This window comes from Carcharodon carcharias, chromosome 13, assembly GCF_017639515.1.
Source record: "Carcharodon carcharias isolate sCarCar2 chromosome 13, sCarCar2.pri, whole genome shotgun sequence".
Lineage (NCBI taxonomy): Eukaryota > Metazoa > Chordata > Chondrichthyes > Lamniformes > Lamnidae > Carcharodon > Carcharodon carcharias.
The window spans coordinates 104,277,390-104,297,585 of record NC_054479.1 but is presented as its reverse complement, the minus strand read 5'-3'; the positions used below and the strand labels follow the sequence as shown (position 1 = coordinate 104,297,585).

General features: G+C 40.3%; 1 protein-coding gene across 9 annotated transcripts in view; it reads left to right on the top strand.

Annotated features, from left to right (window-relative positions):
* The window catches only part of anks1b (ankyrin repeat and sterile alpha motif domain containing 1B), an 865,501-nt gene that overhangs the window by 260,242 nt on the left and 585,063 nt on the right, over nt 1-20,196 (top strand). For all 9 annotated transcript variants that reach the window (XM_041202975.1, XM_041202978.1, XM_041202973.1 and 6 more), the window contains exon 3: nt 14,579-14,659. In XM_041202975.1, the coding sequence (XP_041058909.1) occupies nt 14,579-14,659 (81 nt within the window). The remainder of the gene's footprint in view (nt 1-14,578; nt 14,660-20,196) is intronic.

Sequence of the window (20,196 nt, the reverse complement as noted above, 5' to 3'; positions counted from 1 at the left end):
GGACTTTTGGGCGGGGAGGGAATCAGACACTCTTGGGACGGGGTGGGGATTTGGGTTTTGCAGTTTGGTGCTGAGTGGGGAGAAAACAAAGTTGGGGGGGTGGTGCTGTTCCTGATGCACTCAGGGACATCACCCCCTCTCCCCCCACCCCCAAAAGGAGATATTCCCCTTGCATTCTGCTTTTTTTTTAACCAGAGTCTTTTAATATCTGTCTTTCATTGCTAACCATATTATGGCGGCGTAGCTGAAATTAGGCCCTTAATTGCCACGTAATTGGGCAGTTAAATGCGTCAGTAGGTCTAAGGGTGAGCTAGTGGACACCTTATCCACCCACGGCACTATGGGGAATGGATTGGGGGTGGGCGGGAAGGTGGTGGGCTAGCCACCTATCATATTTTAAATGCCCCCCCAACCAAAAACCCTGTGGAGGGAGGGGGGAGGGGGCGTGGGGGTAGTAAAATTCAACCCAACGTTTTCAGTCAATGACTTTTTACCAGAATACATGGTAAGATGAGACACCTCATATTTATTCAACTTGTAGAATCTTTATAAACATAGATTCAGGTTTGTATTTTGTAGATTAATGCTCCTTAACATAGCAATGTAATACGGAATAGTTTGATCTAAGCCATTTAACACTTGAGGGTTTCTGCATCTGCAGATGATGTAATAATCCCTCTTCTCAATCTCCCTGAACAGCTTAACCACTCTACCAGTTTAAACTGCTGCAGTCAAGTTCAGTGTAAGTATTCCCTTATTGCTAGGAGTGATTGGACAGAGATTGAGCCTGTCCATCTGCAGCATTAGCAAATCTGCCCTCCACAGATAACATCTGCAGTACATGAAACCATTATGCTTCATTTGATCATCACCGTTTATAGTTGTCCAAATAATCTGCTTCTAATGAGAAGTTTATCCAGCTCTTTTTCTGCAAGAGATGATTGACATTGAATAACTGGATCTCTTTCCACGTAACAATGGAATGGGGGTGTAATACAGCATGGCAACTTGTCTGTGATTCATGGTGCACAGCATGTCTTCATTACTATAGAGGGACAGGTGCAGCGAAGAATGACAAGCTATTATCATACGTGTATTCACATGGATATCAGAAGAAAGATTGTTCCGTTTGTCAGGCATTGAGCTTATAAAATGAATCAATGTCTGTTGCTGAATATGTGGTTTTGCTCGTTTCCAATCAAACTGATTGCAGAGATATCCCCATGAGGTACAAACTCTTGAAATGTAACAAGGAAGGCATTTTATTAAATAGCATGACCACTGCTGAAAGGTTAAATGAGAAGAGTGCACAGTACTGTCTGTCTTAATGTCAGTCTGTGCGTTAGAAAAAAGCCAAGTAGATGGATTACTGTTGCTGAGCCAGACAATAACTTGGGTTAGGGAATTAAGAATTAGGGAATGATGTCCTAACAGTCAATAATTGATACCCAAGTTATCCATAAGAGGCAGGAGGGGAGTTGAGACCGTTTCTTGCATTAACATCAGTTTACTGAATTTGACATGTTTATGAAGGAGATAAGTTATTTATAAGCATGACTAACAACATTCCATCTGATCAACTAATTAAGGAGCTGGTTGGGGACTTTGGGGCCAATTAACTAGACATATGTCAGATTCCTTTTAAAATCTGGAACAAAGCCTTAATTTTGTCAATCAATTTAAATTAATTTCATTTGTTCAAAAAAAGGATCAGGTGGAATGAAGTGCGTATATTTTCATGAATAAGTGGTGTGCTTTAGCGACTCAATTTGGTGTGCACAGCCTGTAAGCAACGGGTTCCATTTGCATTGAGTTTCATGAATACATTTATCAGAATTAACAAAGCGAACATGGTACACTTTCAGTTTGCAGGAAATGACTGGTACATTTCTGACTGACGTCAAATTACCTTTTACATGAATATATTAATGGTGCTGGGACCTAGAGGACAAAACAGCACCTTACGTGGCTAGACATTCCTGATATATTCCCAAAAGAATGATCATGCTGAGGATCTAAATGACACATGAAACAGAATTGGAAGATTGGCAAGTAGAAGAAAATAATGACATTATGGACAAAAGTGAGAAAAATATATCTTTTAATTGAGGAACTAGGAATGGTATGATGGGTAACTTGGCTAACTATTTGTGCTGTAAAACTACAAGTAACATATGATGGTCACCTTCTCTACATCTGACTTAATTGTAAATCATTTGCCCGCTGACGTACACTATTGAGGCCCTTAAACATTCCGCTTGCTGACAGTGGGATGTTAAGTGTAGAATGGCTTCCATGTTGACCTTGATAACAAACACTGCACTTCAGAAGTAACTGAAGGCTGATTTTCACAGAGCAGGGAGGACTCTGTGGACTTTAAAAATGGTGGGAGGGACCTGAATATGGAAGTCCCACCCTCTTTTCAACAGATCCAATTTTTGCCAGTGGAAGGAATGGGTGGGGCATAATTCTCACAGGAGGGAAACACGGTTTCAGCAGAGCCAATTGAAATTAGTGCATAGTTCAAACAGACTCTGTTTTGGCTGTTCCAAAGTTCATTTCCCACAATGTGGGAGTCACAAATTGATGGAGTAGACATAAACACTCTTGGTGGATGGATAAAGTCAGTTTAAGTATCATGATCTGAAGTTTTGTAAATCCCCCTATCGTTAAACATGAAAAATAGGCTGAAGCTGTCAGAGAGAGTCTGTAACGTATGATCCCTTGAGTATGATTGTGCCAGGCTGTTGCTTGACTAATCTGTGGGACAGCTCTCCCAATTTTGGCAAAAGCCCCAGATGTTAGTGTGTCGAACTTTGCAGGGACAGTGGGGCTGGGTTTGCCGTTGTCATATCCTGTGTCTAGCCCAATGCTGGCTAATCCGCCTGGTTTCATTCATTTCTGTAGACTTTGTAGCAGTTTTGATCCAACTGAGTAGCTTGCTAGGCCATTTAAGAGTCAACCACATTACTGTCAAATGTTTACGAGTGAGAGCTGTATTAGATTGTTCGAAGTTGGGTTTTCTTTTCTTCTCCACCTGGCTCCTAAGGTTTGTCCATGGTGGATACTGGGTGAGTGACTATGGAGGTGGCATAGGGATATGATGGGCCATGGTGGGTATAAGGGGCATGGGTGTTGAGTGGGGAGCCTGAGTTGGAATAGAAGGGTCAGGGGAGCTATGATGGGGCATGGGGTGAGTGTGAGGGATGAGGGCCTAACAGTTTCTAAAACAACTAGAATGAATTTCCAGAGAACTGAGACAGGCATGCTAATGAGTTCCCCCTGGGCACCCGCTGCCCTTGATTTGCTTCCAGGGTGACACTATCCCACCACTACCCCCGCAGAATGAAAATTGGGTCTAATGGGGCCCTTTAAACCGAGACAGGTCTGCTGAGTTGGGAAAATTCCCCGACTTGAGCAACCTGCCTCGATAGCAAAAATCTGGCCCTAAGTTGTAAAGCAATTTGAGATGTTCTAATGTGCTATGTAAATTTAAAGGGTATTGGAAATCTGGAACTCCACCACCCCCCCACCACAAAAAGCTGTTGAGGCTAAGTCAATTAAAAATTAAAGAATTGCAATTGATAGATTTTTGTTACGAGCATAGGAACATAGGAGCAGGAATAGGCCATTCGGCCCATCTAACCTGCCCTGCCATTCAAATAGATCATAGCTGATCTTCTGCCCCAGCACCAACTTCCCACACTATCCCCATATCCCTTGTTGTCATTGGTATCTAAAATCTATTGACCTCTGCTTTGAACATACTCAATGACTGAGCCTCCACAGCCCTCTGAGGTAGAGAACCCCAAAGATGTACCATCCTGAGTGAAAAAATTCCTCTTCATCTTGATCCAAAATGGCGTACTTCTTATACTGAAACTGTGTCCCATGGTTCTAGATACCACCCCCCAGCCAGGGGAAACATCCTTCCTGCATCCACCTTGTTGAGCCCTGTAAGAATTTTATACTTCAATGAGGTCACCTCTCATTTTTCTAAAATCTAGAAAATACAGGCCCAATCTCCTCAATCTCTCCTGGTGGGATAATCCTGCCATCTCCGGACTCATTCTGGTGAACCTGCACTCCGTCTATGGCAAGTATATCCTTCATTAGGTAGGGAGACTAAAACTGTATGCAATACTCCAGGTATGGCCTTACCAAGGCTCTATACAATTGCAGTAAGACAGCTTTATCCCAGCACTCAAATCCTTTTCCGATGAAGACTATTTGCTTTTCTAACTGCTTGCTAGCTTTCAGTGACTGACTAATGAACAAAGATACCCTGGTCCCTTTGGACAACAACACTTCCCAACCTCTCACCATTTAAGAAATACTCTGCATTTCTATTTTTCCTACCAAAGTGATAACTTCACATTATGTACATTATATTCCATCTGCCATATTCTTGCCCACTCGCTTAGTCTGTCTAAATCTCCTTGAAACCTCTTTGCATCCTCCTCACAGCTCTCGTTCTCACTAAGTTTTGTCTCATCAGTATACTTGGAAATATTACATTTGGTCCCCACATCCAAATCATTGATATCGATTGTGAATAGCTGGGACCCAAGCACTGATCCTTGCAGTACCCCACTAGTCATATATGCCAATCTGAGAGTGATCCATTTATCCCTGATCACTGTTTTCTGTCTGTTAGCCAATCCTTAATCCATGCCAATATATTACCCCCGATGCCATGTGCTCTAATTTTGCTTACCAACCTTTTGTGTGGGACCTTATTGGAAGCCTTCTGAAAATTCAAATATGGTACATCCACTGGTTCTCCCTTATCTATTCTGCTAGTAACATCCTCAAAAACTCCAACAGGTTTATCAAACATGATTTCCCTTTCATAAATGCATATTGACTCTGCTCAATCCTACCATTATTTTCTGAGTGCCCAGTTATCACATCCTTTATAATAGATTTTAGCATTTCCATGCTACTGATGTCAGACTAACAGGTCTGTAGTTGTCTGTTTTCTCTCTCCCTTCTTTCTTAAATAGTGGGGTTACATTTGCTACCTTCTAATTCGCAGGCACCTTTGTAAAACGTATAGAATTTTGGAAGATGATCACCAATGTATCCACTTTCGCTACAGCCACTTCTTTTAACACTGGGATGTAAATCATCAGGTGCAGGGGATTTATCAACTTTCAGCCCCATTAATTTCTCCAGCATTAATTTTCCACTTGTACTAATTTCTTTCAGGTCCTCAATCTCACTAGCCCCTTGGCTCCCCAATATTCAGGGAGATTTTTTGCATCTTCCTCTGCAAAGATAGGCACAAAATATTTGTTTAGTTTCTTTGCCATTTCCTTATTGCCCTTTATAAATTCTCCATCCTCTTTACTAACGTTTTACTTTCTACATATCTATGCAAGCTTTTACAGTCCGCTTTTATGTTCCTCGCTAGCTTACTTTCATATTCTATATTCTCTTTCTTGGCTCTCCTTTGTTGAATTTTAAAATGTTCCCAATCGTCAAGCTTTTTTTTCACAAGTTCACATGCCTCTAACTTTGATCTAATAGAAACTTTAGCTTCTCTGATGATAACTGGGCACTAATAAAATAAAGGTAGGATTGAGCGGAGTCAACATGGATTTATGAAAGGGAAATGTTTGACAAACCTGTTGGAGTTTTTGAGGATGTTACTAGCAGGATAAATAAGGGAGGACCAGTGGATGTGGTTTATTTGGATTTTCAGGAGGCTTCCAATAAGGTTCCACACAAGAGGTCAGTAAGCAAAATTAGAGCATGTGGGATCAGGGATAATGTACTGGCATGGATTGAGGATTGGTTAACAGACAGAAAATAGAGATTACGGATAAATGGATCACCCTCAGATTGGCAGGCTCTGACTAGTGGGATACTACAAGGATCAGTGCTTGGGCCATTGTTAGCCATAATAAAAGAAGAAAATCCTGGAAAATCTCAGGAGGTCTGACAGCATCTGTGGAGAGAGAAACGGAGTTAATGTTTCGAGTCTGTATAAGCTTTCAGAGCTCTGAAAAAGGATCATACAGACTCATAATGTTAACTCTGTTTCTCTCTCCGCAGATGCTGTCAGACCTGCTGAGTTTTTCCAGCATTTCGTTTTTATTTCAGATTTCCAGCATCCACAGTATTTTGCTTTTATCTCATTGCTAGCCATGGTTGGATCACTTTTCTTGCTGGCTTATGTGCCTTAAAGGAATGTAAATTTGTTGCAAACCATGTATTATTATTTAAATGCTAGCCATTGCTTGTCTACCATCATACTTTTTAATGTAGTTTCCCAATCTACCTCATCCAACTTGCTCCTCAAACCTTCATAGTTTCCTTTGTTTCGATTTAAGACCCTAGTTTCCAATTGAAATGCATCATTTTCAAACCATGTAAAATTCTTTTATATTATGGTCACTCTTCCTTAAAAGCTCCTTTACAGCGAGATTATTAATTAACCTTTATTCATTGGACAATACTAGATCTAAAATAGCCTGTTCTCCTCTTCAGAACTGATTAATTTCATGAATTGATTTACCAATGTTAGCCATTATACCTGTACATGGTTGTAAAAGAGTGTAATTTTGTCTCCATTCTGCAGCAGCACAATGTAACACATATGTTAGCATACTTCACATAGCTCACTGTTGAGGAAGCAGATTTGCCTAGTTTGAAATAGCTTCTGATTGAATATGTTAACTTATTGCCAGGACAACTTGAGATGCAGTTGATGGGAATTTGCATCATTATCTGCTGGGTAATAAGTGAATGTATTGACTGCCAGAAAGCTAACTTCAGGAGCTCAACAGCTGAACTCTCTCACCAAGAATAATCATGTGCTGGAACACTTTCAAAATTTCATTTTTGGGATGTGGCTGCTGTTTATTGCTATCCCTAATTTTAACGGAGTCGTTTACCAGTTGGTCACTTTTGCTGATATGTTGTGAAGGCATGTGAAGGCAGCTGGTTGTATGTTATCCTAACTTTGTGTTGATAACTTGTCAAGCCATATTTGAATTTGAGCATTCCATATCCAAAAGGATTGAAGTTTTGCAGATGTTTCAATGTCAAATGACACAAATGATTCAAGGACTGAGGCTGCAAATTAGGACAAGAAACTCATACAGCTGCACTACTTTTCATTCATGAAATTAAGATTGAGAAAGGTTGTCATCATGGTCTTTAAAATGCCGAGAGGCATAGATAATGTAGATGTAAGTCAACTAATTAACTTGCCAGCATGAGTAGTACTTGAGGGCACAAGTACTAAATTAATTAGCCTCAAGTGAGAATAGCGATTAAAATAAATAATTTTTCCTAAATTATTAGATATGCGGAACAGACCAAGGCAAAGCCAGTTAATGCTGTTCTGATTAGCACTTTTAAATTAACTGGGAAGTTGTTAGGATAAATATGAATAGAGTTGGTTGCATTCAATAAATGTGATGTATTCCTGACCTATTGCCATCCAGATATATCATAGTATAGAAAACAGCTGGCCAAAGACAGTGGGTTACAAGGTTAGATGGATATCTGGAGTTTTGCTTGATTACCTACGTAGCAGCGAAAATCTTGCAAAGGATCTCATGCATGAGCTGTGGAAGAAACAAAATTATTGGGTTGAAAGACATTTTACATTTCCCACTTTCCTGCGCTCATTTAATATTTTTTATTAAAAATGTTATGCTGGAGATACCCTGAATTTTATTTTCAAGTCAATATAGCTGATGGATAATTGAAACAAATCTCTCTCCCCTCCCTGGTCCCACCAAATATAAATGCAAAATTTATCTAGCTTTCTGTTGTTGCTGTAGGTCTGCGTATCATTAGCATTAGTCTTTACATTTGGAGATGGAATAACATTTCCTAAGTCCACATATCTATGCTAGTGCTATGCAGAATTTTCTTCTGAAACATTCTGATATAACTGAGAATCAAATCGAGGAAAGACATTTTGGGTGTACAATAGACTGAAGGAACAATTTAAACTGCTTAAACAGTTCATCTGCCCCTCTAATGATTTTTTTTAAATAGCAGGATTAGAGAAAAACCTTTTCCTTTTTAGAATAATATGTGATGACATGGCTTAAGTAAACAACTAAGGAAAGGATTTTCATGAAATAAAACAAATTGTAACTCCACTTGCTGCTCCTAAGTAACTTGCTAAAACCAATGTGATTCTCATTCATTGATTAAAACTATTTTTTGATGTTGCTCACTAGTTCAGGCCATGGGAACATTGTAGATTTGCACTATTAACCTTGATAAGCTTAAAATTTCCAGAATAGCTGAAGTATGGAAAATCTGTGAATTTATGTAGAAAGTGCACGTGTAACTAGTGCTTGTGTTACACAGCTTCTGAAAATCTGATTCCAGAAATACATGGTAATTGTACCAACATGTTATTAGTTTTCGGCGAGAATCTGATTCAAACAAAGACCAAACTGTTCACAGAATTGTTCCTTTGATAGAATTCAAAAGTAATGTAAAACAATATTTTATTTCTTGACATCAGTTCCCTTTTAATCCTAAGGATCGAATTTCTGTTACCGAGATGGGTAGCCTGAGTCGAGAAATTTCCCTACTCGGCAGACCCTCTCGGTTTAAAGGACCGTTAGACCCAATTTTTGCAAACTCAGAAGACTCTCTCTGTTTCAAGGGCCCTGTTAGACCCAATTTTCATGGTGGGGACAGGACAGAGTTGGGTCCACCGACCCTGGAAATAGATTGTAGGTGGCCACATGTGTGGCCGAGTGCCGAGGTGGGCTGGTGAGAAAACCTCCCTTGGTTCTCTGGGACTTCATCCCAGTTGTTTTAGAAGCTGTTGGGTCCTCCAACCCTTCCTTCTCTCACCCCTTCACCACACACCCATGCCCCATGGCCCTCCATGCCAGCTTGTGCCCCCCCCATCCAATACTCATCCCTCCCTTATACCACCTCCATAGCCACTCACCCAGTTTCCACCATGGACAGACCTCAGGAATCATGTGGAGAATACAAAACAACTTCTAACAATCTAATACAATTCTCACATACACTTGATAGTTAAAAAAATCTCCCATTCATGAGACCCATTCAAAGCTTTTAATTCTCCTCAAATGGTCAATCTCTTTGTCAAACAAACAAACTTCTATTCAGACCCCACATCAAAGACAACCAATCATTTAATAGCCTTTTAAAGCTGTCAATCAAATTGTGAACTTCAACCCCCCCAAGATAATTGTAGCTTTTGAAACCCAGCCAAGCATTCATAATAACAATAGCTTTTGGGAAATGTCAAAAAAGAGCTCTATTGAACCTGCACAAATTGTCCGTAATTTATTTTCTCCCTACACTGGATGGCTTGTCCATCACAACAGTCCAGGAGACTGACAACTTCAGCTTGTTGCTTTTCATGTTGAAAGAGCGGGTGATTTAAAAACACATCAGATCATGACGTTTAAACAGATCCTATCCACCCTTCAAGAGCATTTATGTCTACTTCACTGATTTGTGACTCCTGCACTGCTGGTTAAAGGTCCTTAGAACAGCCAAAATGGGGCCTGTTTGAACTCAGCAGCACCATTTGAAGTTAGTGCAGAGTTTGGGTATCCTCCTGTGTGAATCATGTCTTGTCCCCTTCCGCCTGCCGGAAAAAATTAGATCTGTCCCAAATGAGAGCTGGGTTTCAACTTCTGGTCCCACTCACCATCTTTAAAAGTCATTGGAGTCTTATCGACTCCGTGAAAATCTGGCTTTCAATACCTTCTCAGAATGCAAGAGTCCATAACATTGTTGAGCCTAGGGTGGCTGATGTTGTACAGTCAACAACGTATTGTCAAGTTGCAGCGATTGCGTGTTTAGAAATAAAACTTTCCAAGTTCCCCAAGGAGCTCTTCAATAAGGGCCATTGGTCAGCAGCCTTGAGCTGACCTTGCACCTTACTATTTTGTATGTTACATTCTTTTAATCTGCTATAAAATTATAAATGTTTTGAAAAACTTTGCGTGATACAGCATCAACACATTATATGATCTGCTCACTGCAGGGAATCCAGTAATGTGTACTATTGAATTAATAGCAATGAAAGTACTTCAGAAAACCAAGTTGCTACCATACCTTTTATAAGATATTCCTTCTTCAAGTGCTTTCTTAATGTAATCTAGATTTAAAATAGACTGGTTCCTCTATGGCTCTGGCAAGTTTTCTTAGTATTTTTAAAATCTTATAAATAACACCCCTCCACCTCCCCCTGCACTCCCCAGCCCCCACTGCCCCAGTGACATTGCTCAAGGAAAAGTTTTTTTTTAAAAAGACCTTTGTGGTTTTTTCTACACTAATTGTGTCAGTGGTCTTTTCTCAAAATCTTCCACTCAAAATTGCCCTGGTGCATGGCTTATATTTTTCATGTGGTGTCTGTATCTGTTCTTTGTCTACATCTCACTACCTTGGCAGGATTTTCTTTGCAGGCTTCTGAATACTGCTGTCAAACTCAATTTTGGGTCAGAGGCCTGTTCTTGTTGGGAAAAAGTCACTCATTGTGATTTTTCCAGAGTCACCAATTAATGGCCAGAGGATGGACTCCCCATCTAATTAAGGATGGTGGGCGGTTTGTTGAAGCTCTGGCCTTCCAGCTTGAAAGTAGCAGCAGGATGCCCTGGCAGCTAAGTAAGGGAGAGGGTACTTCAACTGTCTCCTACTTTTTAAAGTAAAAATTGGCTTTTGCAGCCATGCTACCACTATTGGGAGGGCCTCCTCTACAGAGCAGCCTGCAGCTGCTGCTGTGCGCAGGGAAGCAGGTGGGCTTCTAAGCCTGAAGAGAGTCCTGCCTCACCACCCCAACTCCCAGTCTGCTGCCTGGAGACCACCTTCAGGCAGTTAAACTGGCGTCTGCCTCTTCCAGAAAGCTGGAGATCTCAGTTAAAAGGCCTTAATGGGCTGCGACTAGGGATAATTGGCTATCTGCCGCATTTGCTGGGCAGCCCTGCTAATACCCCATCCCACTTGAAAATCCAGCCCCATAATTCTGTTCTATATTCTCTAGATCTCTGAATTTTTCTGCCTGACTCTCAGTTACTGAAATGTTCAATTTTGAGCTTTCCCTTATAAAGTGCAACAAAATGGCAGCCAGCATGCAGGGATTGAGGAGGGAGGTAGGGTTCGAGAGAAGAAAATTCTGTACGTCTGTGGCGATATAGATGGGTATTGACCATGTAGTTTCTCTAAGTCTCAGGTAATTTAGATTTTTAGTAATCCCTATGTACAGGCATCTTCTCTAGGGTCACATAACTGTGTTTCAGACAGCGGGCGTTTTTGGATCATTTTAAACATAATTTTCTTCCTCTTGTTGGATCTTTGGCCGAGGGTATGATCAGGAAACCTGCTAGCAATCATGCTGTGACCTGGGAATGGCTTGCTGCCTTATGGGAAAGTGTCTGACCTCTCCTGGGTGTTTTGACTCCTTTTCCCACTCACCATCCCCCTATGCTGCATCATCTCAGCCAAGACCAGAAACTTGGCATGTAAGGAATGTGATTTACTGTGTCTGACTTTTCAATGTGGAGTGCACTGGAGCACAATTAACACACTTTGGTATTCTATATTGTGCATTTTAATAAAAATTCAATCAGATATGTTATTTCCTTGGAATTTTAATTAAGTTAAAATCAGATATTGCACCATTAGGTTTGAGGTTAGTTCTGCTTTTAGTGTTTTAATGTGTCGTGATGTATTATGAGGGATATTTTGCTGCCTGATCTCAATTTGTTACTATCTATAGTAATATTGGTATACAACGCCATCTAATCTTAATGCAGTACGCTGTGAATTGGAGTTGTGGGCATGGAAAAGAATGGATATTACACTGTTCATTATGCTGGTCTGAAGTGAAAAACAAGCTTCATGTAATGATGCTTCACAAAGCTAATGGGGTGATCTGGTTAATCTGCAGAATCATTGAATCCTTTGTATTTTTAGTCTAACCCTACAACATGCACGCAACATTTATAGATTGATAAACAACATGAAATTGAATGGATTTGCACACTGGTGCGGGAATGAATGAAAGCTATTTTTCTTAAATGCTTCACTTCCAGATACATTGCACTGGCTGGATCTCCGTCACTCTGTCACAACATGTATTGTACTTGAGAGTTGTAGAACGACAGTTACCTGGGAAGTTATCACAAGAATTCATCCGTATGCAAACAAAGCTTAAATGGTTTAAGACATAGCACCTGAAGCCTGCATCATGTGTTTGAATAACACATTGTCTGGCATCTGTTTTTCGATGTGATCAATGACAACTCTTGAGGAAGTTTTAGAAGCGTTGTAAATTTACCTATGTTGCAATGCACTGCCAGGCTGTTGCTGATTTATGTTGCCATCAAAACTGATACCATTTTAAAGTTTTTCTGTTTTTGAACAGAACCAACCATCTTGCATTTGGGATCTGCCAGAAAATCTTACTGATTATCAGCTGTTAAATGTCTAGAAAGTGTTAATTATATAGTGTTGTGATGTTGGGGCAACTTGTAGGTGATTTTTCTTTCGCTACAATGAAACATGTACAGACATATGGGTAAACAGAGAGGTAAACTCTGGGGAAGAAAGTGAGGTGCCGCTGCATTGCAAAACTAGCCATTGTTTGTAGCGGTAGAGAAGTTTTCCACTGTGATGGCCGCTTGCTAAATGTAATTCATACACAAATTTGACTCCTAACTCATTTAATGCTTGCTTGTGAAATATCAACATCAGGAGTAGAGCAGTGTATCATATTTCATGGTTGGTCATGATGGAGCCCATTAATAACATTTTATTTCTGGATGTTTTTGTTTTGTTATGTTAATTTTAATGGGGAAATGTGCAGGCTGACTTAATGGTTATTGTCATATGATCCATCTAGCAGACACCTTGACAATCACCTGAGGGGCATTGAGTACTAAATTCATGTATGTTGGCAGTTCCAAATAGAGCTTCATTTACTTCATTTATGGCAATTATGGGAAAGAACTGGAATTGAATTTCTAATTCTATAACCATCTCTCACACTCTCATGCTCAATCATTTGCACCAAATTTACATACATAAAAGTAATAAATACATGATGAAAATGATTGGCATTGGCAAATCAAAAGCAACATTTCCCCCTTTCTCCAGCCCACCCTCACTATAATTTTCTTCTATTGCCTCATGTTGGAGTCCATGCTGACCTCCAGTTTTCCAGTTCATGAATGAGCCTGGAGACCAAGTGCTGGCAAGCTCATCCCCAATAAAAGACAATATCACCAAGTCTGATTATCCCTTTACATAATGTCCACACAGGCACAATCTTTCCAGCACAGATCAACAGGTAGTGATTCATGGCCAATTGTGGCACCCCTGCTGTCACTGGAGGTCAGCCAGCTCAGAGGACTGAACCTGGGAAGATTCTGGTCAGATAGGCTCAATATCATATTACCCACTAAGCCTCTAGGATAAGCCATCAGATTTCATCCTTATATATTGACCCTGTCATGGGCCAGTTTATTAAAACATTAAAGACATTTTATCTTTAGAAAATATTTTGCAGATAACTGCTGAACAAATCTTAGACAAAATGGGTAGAAAAAACTTGTAATTATGCAATTTGCAAACATTTGGATATGAGTGTAATAAGAATTTGCCTAAGATTGCTAACCACATTATTATAATTCAGAAGTGATCATGTGACTGTAGGAAGTATCATTGGAATATAATCACATGACTATCCAGTGTGACTGTTTCCTGGCAGTGAGATAAAGACTATTGGGGTGGTGCAGGCAGTATGGACAGAATTATAGATGGTAAAAATCACTATTGAAGTTACATGGGAAATAATAAATGATAAAAAAAATGACATATTACTGAAAGAAAGTCATTGTCATCATACCCATCATCAGGGCATGTACTGTCATGTGAATGAATATAGCTAGCAATTAACCCTTTTATTATTAGGATCACATGGGCTTTGATAGTACTGTTGGAAAAATAAAATGCTGTGTTGCATTTTTGAACATTGCAGGAGAAAAAAGAGATATGAGTTTCAAGAAATATTTCACCCTGGAATAGGGTATTTGGCAGAATGTAAAACCTCTAACCAAATTTGATTTGAATTCTTGAATTTGTTGTGGGAAATGTCCTCAGAATATGATCACGCTATGATCTAGTGAGTTTGTTCACTCTAAAACTCGGTGACACTTAATACAGCGCCAATTTGTACACCCCCAGTATTACAGCCTAGATTGCCTTTATATTCTGTTGTAATGTGTTATACCACCCACATTCAAAATACTGAATGCAGATCAAAACATGTGAAAAAGATCTGCTACTTGAATTACCTTTGTCATAAAAAATTCATTTAAGGATAATTGGATCTTGTTTTAGCAATTTATAATTGCTGCACTTTCTGGTAACCTTATGTAATTTCAAGTGCAGGCAATTAATAGCACTTCAATTTGCTTTTGAAGTCCTTTAAGACTAACTTATGAGGTAATAGGTAGTATGCACTATATTATATATGGATTTGAAGTTGTTAAATGATTCTGACCCTATTTTCATTAGAAAGTTCAGCTTTTATTTTTGTATTTCCTTTCAGCATTTGGCGGGGACCCAACGTAAACTGTACAGATACTTCTGGTTACACGGCCTTACATCATGCTGCTTTGAATGGACACAAGTAAGTGTTGGGAAATTCACTTTTTAAAATTAATTACAGTACATAACTGATCACAATTTGGAACTTTCTTGTGATTTGGCACACAGGCCATTGTCGGCGATGACTCCTATCAGATCATCCAAAATACAGCCTACAAGTAATGTTTGTCTATCCTTGGCCAGCCAGCCAAGATGCCTATGCACTATGAAATGCTCAAATGCATACATCAACTAGGACAGGAAACCAGATCAAAAACCTCTGAGTTAAGAGTCTAACTGTTCTTTTTAAAAGGAACAATTGTGCTGAGACTTAAGGAGGAGGCAGTAAAATAAAGCAGGGATATACTCAGAATTAGGATAATGATACCTGATTGTTGTTAGTAAACAATGGCACCAAGCTCTGTGTAGGCGTATATATAAGTATGGAAATGGATTAAATTCATCTAAAATGAATGATAGTGCACTCTGAGAAGAGGTTTTGAAATTAGCTGTAAAGTTAAAATAATGGACCTTGTTTAAAGCCCATCACTGTGGGACGTGTGGAAAGGGAATATTTACCTGTGAACTCTTATCTCTGCACTCATGTTCTCCTTTAAAGATGTTGTATGACATTTCTGCTCATCATGCTGACTTCCTAGTGATGACTTGCTTTCTGGTGACTTTAATTATACTTATTGAAATAAATGGGGACACGCTGGAAATAATTGTAGTTTTATCAGCTTTCCAGGTGAATAAGAGACTTTTGTGAAACCCGAAGGCAGACGTGAATTTAACTATTCCATCTAGTATGTTAACCCATTTATTATAGTTGCATTCTATTCGTAGGATGAGAGTAGGACTTTGTTTAATATTTGGAAAATATGAAGGCCTGTGAAATATTGCTTTGTATTGTAAGACAATGATTGAGGTATACTTTCTGTTTTTGGTAAGCACGTGCTGGGGCTCAATTAAGAAAAAGCTGCTAAATAAAGCTTCAGACAAGTAAAACAAGAGTCAATATTTTTATTTAGACTCAACTCTTGCACCGCGGTTCTTTTTATGTCTAATTTCTAAATATTTAGCTTGATTAGTGTTAATTCTTGAAGGTCAGTATATATTTCAAATATTACAAAATTAAATATTATTCCAAAACAGAAGCTAACTGACATAAGTGCAATTCTTTTTAACCCTTAATATCCTGGATGTTGTGTGTATTGCTCACAATGTTAGGACTCAATATTCTGCTTTTCAAAGTGTCAGAAATGCTCAGTTCTCTGGTATTATGAAAAAGAAAAGAAAGACTTGCATTGATATAGCACTTTTCATAGCCACCGGGTGTCTCTAAGTGCTTTACAGCTGATGAAGTTTTTTTTTGAAGAGCTGTCACTGTTGTAATGGGGGAACGTGGCAGCCAACCTATACACAACAATCTCCCACAAATAGCAACGTGATAATGACCAGATAATCTGTTTTTTATGGTGATGTTGATTGAGGGGTGAATATTGGCCAGGACATTGGGGATAATTCCCTTGTTCTTTTACGAAAGTGCCAAGGGATCTTTTGCATCCACCAGAGTAGGAAGGTGGGATCTCTGTTTAATGTCTCATCTGAAAAACAGTGCCACCCCAGAGGGCAGCACTCCTTCAGGACTGCACTGGACTGTCGGCCTTCATTCTTGTGCTCAAGCACTGGAGTGAGACTTGAATCTGGAACTTTGTGATTCAGAGGCTATCAACTGAGCCGTGGTTGTTGCACAAAAAAGGGCAAAAATCCATTACATTGGAACACCATTCTTTTTGCCTTGCTCTGGAATTCATGCAATTTCCCCAGATTAATAGACCTGGACCTGTGCTTACAACAGGCACAGGAAAAGGACAACATGAGGCACAAAGGCACACTCGAAACTAAGGGAATCAGGCACATAGTGAACAGCAGGCAGAGGGCTCTGAGGCCAGTGCTCAGTCCTGCCTGGTTCTGTATTTTTTCCACCCCGATTCCCAAATATGGAGGCCCCACGTTTGGGGAGCAGCTGCATTAGAGATATGGCAGAGTGATGTAAATGAAGCCCCACTCAAGATATTAGCTTCAACAGTGAATCTGCAGTGTATAGATCTGTAAACCGAATGATAATGAAATCCTTGTTTACTGAAATAAGTAATTTAATTTTTCACCTCAGATAACCAATAGTATGAGAAGCTGTGGAGTTGGATAGAGGCAGGATTTCTGAAGATTCTGGAGATTACAGATTGCACTGATGACACAGATATGAATTGTAAAAGTAAATGCGTTTAATTTGCAGCTATCACCACAGAATTATGCAAGTCAGCACTCCTAGGCAGCGTCACAATGATTTCATTTCAAACTACTTCACTGTACCACCAATATTTGACTCTTGGAGGCAATTCGCAGCCTGCCTTCTAGTATAGCAAAGCTATTCTTTACTGTCATGGTTCATTTGAACTTTGGAGTATCCATGGATACCACCTGAAAACGGGTATAATGAAGCGCCACCAGAGTCTTCATAGAATACTCCAGCGCTCCAAGTGCCTGGACTGGTTTCGATACGGTATCATTCATTGTGATAATTTGCATGCCGCACGACTTTTGTGTAGGGAGAAATCATTGTAGAAGCCCTGGAGGAGAAAGACATGCAGCTACAGTAAGGGGATTAGTGTGAAGAGCCTGACTAAGCTGCGGAAGAGAATCTGATGCTGCTGTTGGGAGCTATTCAGCAATGTATCACAGAACAGATCTCCTCATGTGTAAAGCTGCTTATTGCTTGAACAATTCTGACTGTCATCCCTATATTCGTTGCTAGTCAGCCTTTCATCCATATACCCTGACTCACTGCCCCATTCAATCCCCCAGATTTCTATCAGCTGCTAAAACATAACTCGGGCCTGAATGTCCACTGGCCGAGTGACAAAATGGCACCGGAGTCTGGAATCTGGAAACCCTGCCTACCCCCCTGAACTGGCAGCCACCATTTTCGCCTTATTGAGGCAGCAGAACATTATAAAGTGCAGCTGCTCTCAGTTAGAAGTGATTTTCATCACCCAGGTTTCTGAAACATGACTTGTGGGCTTTAGATATTTCAGGACAAGGTCTAAACCTACCAGAGTTGTAATGGAGCAGTCGGGTACCTGGTAAAAAGTTTCACCAAATGCCACAGAACTTCCACGAATTCAAACACAGGTGTGTGGCTGGCACCCATGGGAGTTGGAGGGTGGGGCCTGTGGCTTTGGAAGGGCAGAAACCTTTTCCCCTTGTGACTCAGGTACCCAGGTGGCAGGAAGGAGAGTGTGCCAGAAAAGGGAAGAATACTCATCATGGTAATGAAGCTGCAAAATGGGGATGACACCCTTGCATGTTCATGTCACAGAGACATGTCCCCTCCTCCTGGTCATGCTCACAAGGTCAGGATTTCAAGGCAGCGCAAGGCAGCAGGAGGGGGAAGAGGACAACCAGCTTTTACCCTGAGGTAAAGGTCTACCATCTGCGGAGTTCATATCCCGATATGACTAAGAGCCAATGCAGAAAGTGGCTCAGGTTAAACCGGGAATTGGTCACCGACATTTGTGCCATGGTCCAACAAGATCTCGAACCACTGTCTGCTGATCCTCAAGCTCTGCCAGTTGATCTCAAGGTCACTGTGGCTCTGAATTTTTATGCAGCTGGCTCTTTCTGGGGCTCAGCAGGAGACTTCTGTGGCATCTCGCAGCCAGCCGCACGCAACAGCATCAAGGCTGTCACTAATGACCTCTTTAGGGGGTGCACACTAACTTCCCGATGGATGTGGCGTCGTAAATGGAGGGCGAGGGAGTTTGCAAAATTAGCAGGCTTCCCTCAAGTGCAGGGGCCTATTGACTGTACACATGAATGTGCAAATGGTGCGTGATCACACCAAGGCTTTCCTGCCTGACTGTGCACGGTACCCTGGAAAGTGCTATGACTCATTTATCCTGAGGAATTCGTAACTGCCTCAGCTTTTTGGAACAAAGGTCTACAGTTGGCTTCTGGGGGACAAGGTGCAACCCTTAAGGAGATGGCTGATAACTTCCTTTAGGCGGCTGCAAACAGAGCCTGAATGGCACTATAACAACAGCAATATGGTGATCCACAGTATAACAGAGCAGGCTATTGGCACATGAAAATGCTCTTCCAGTGCCTTGCCCGTTCTGGAGGAGCTGTCCAGTGTTTCCCTGCAAGAGATAACCAAATAATAATGATGTGCTGCATGCTACACAATTTGGTGCAGTGGAGGGTCAGAAGCCACGCCTACAGCTACAACATCTGAGGAGGAGAAAGATATCAGGAAGATATAAAAATTCTCATATTATTGGAATTTATTGTAAAATAGAATAAATGTGGGATGTATCTATGTGTCTATATGTGTCTGTAAGACTTAATTGAATTAGTAGCAGCTAGTCTGAGTGCTTTGGTGTAGGAAGAGAAGTTAGATTTGAAATATTAATAAGGTAAACACGGGGAAGTTTAGAAACATTGGTGTCAAGGGAACATTTGCATTTTTAAATAAACCAGACTAGATTGTTTTCAAAGGAGGGGTAAAATATGTCACCTAGTCAGGTGAAGTTTAGAAAAAAATCTTTGTTTTCTCCAAAGATTATTGGTAAAACTCAAGTGCTGTGAGAGGTTTTTATTACCAGGAAGATAAAGTCTAAAGACAATGAAACAATGTGTGTTTGCATTCAAAGAGGAAAATATATTTAAGGAGAGAAGATTGTTTGTAAGAGAAGGCATTTTAAGACCTTACAAGTGTGAAACAGCCTTCAGCATCTATGCCTCAAGCTTCTGTCTTCAAAGGACTGAAGTTAAGAAAACTCACTTTGAATTCGACTTGTTCAGGGTATCATGTTTCTTTGCCTGTACCTTTTAAAATCTATGTGTCCAACTGTTGCCTTAATGAAAGTGTAACTGGGAGTTAGATTGATTAGGGGATTTAAAAGTTATCATAGTAGTAATTTGTAGATCTGTGTATGTGTTTAAAATCATTTCTCTTATTAATAAATGTTTAATCTAGTTTTATGAAAACCTATAAGACTTGGTGATCTTATTACTACTGAATTCAAGGCACGCATCTTGAAATTTATACAAATTGGAAATTAGTTGTGATAGTTGTTTCAAGTTTCCCTCTGGGATTTGAATAGCTCGATATTTACCATCTGCTGTGTCATAACAAAGATGAGGAAGAGGAGGCCCCTGTCTAGGCTCAGAGATCTGACACTGAGGATGGGAGGAAGAAGGCAGCAGTGACAGGCTGAGGGGCAGGCCTATGTAGCCATGGCTGATTCTTTGCAGGATCAGGTCTTCCCCAGAAGCTCGCTCATCCTGAGTAGATTCACCTAGGCTCTTGAAAGCTCACATTTTACATCAGCCAGTCCTGGGTGAGCAACTTCCACATTATAAACCTTTAAGGTGGAAGCCACACTTCCTCAGGAAAATGCCCATTTTCAACAAGTGAGAAAACCAACAGCACACACTGAAAGCCAGTGCCACCAACTTGGCTGAAACCATGAGCATCATAACCTTTGGCTTCATTATAGTGCACAAATATACCTT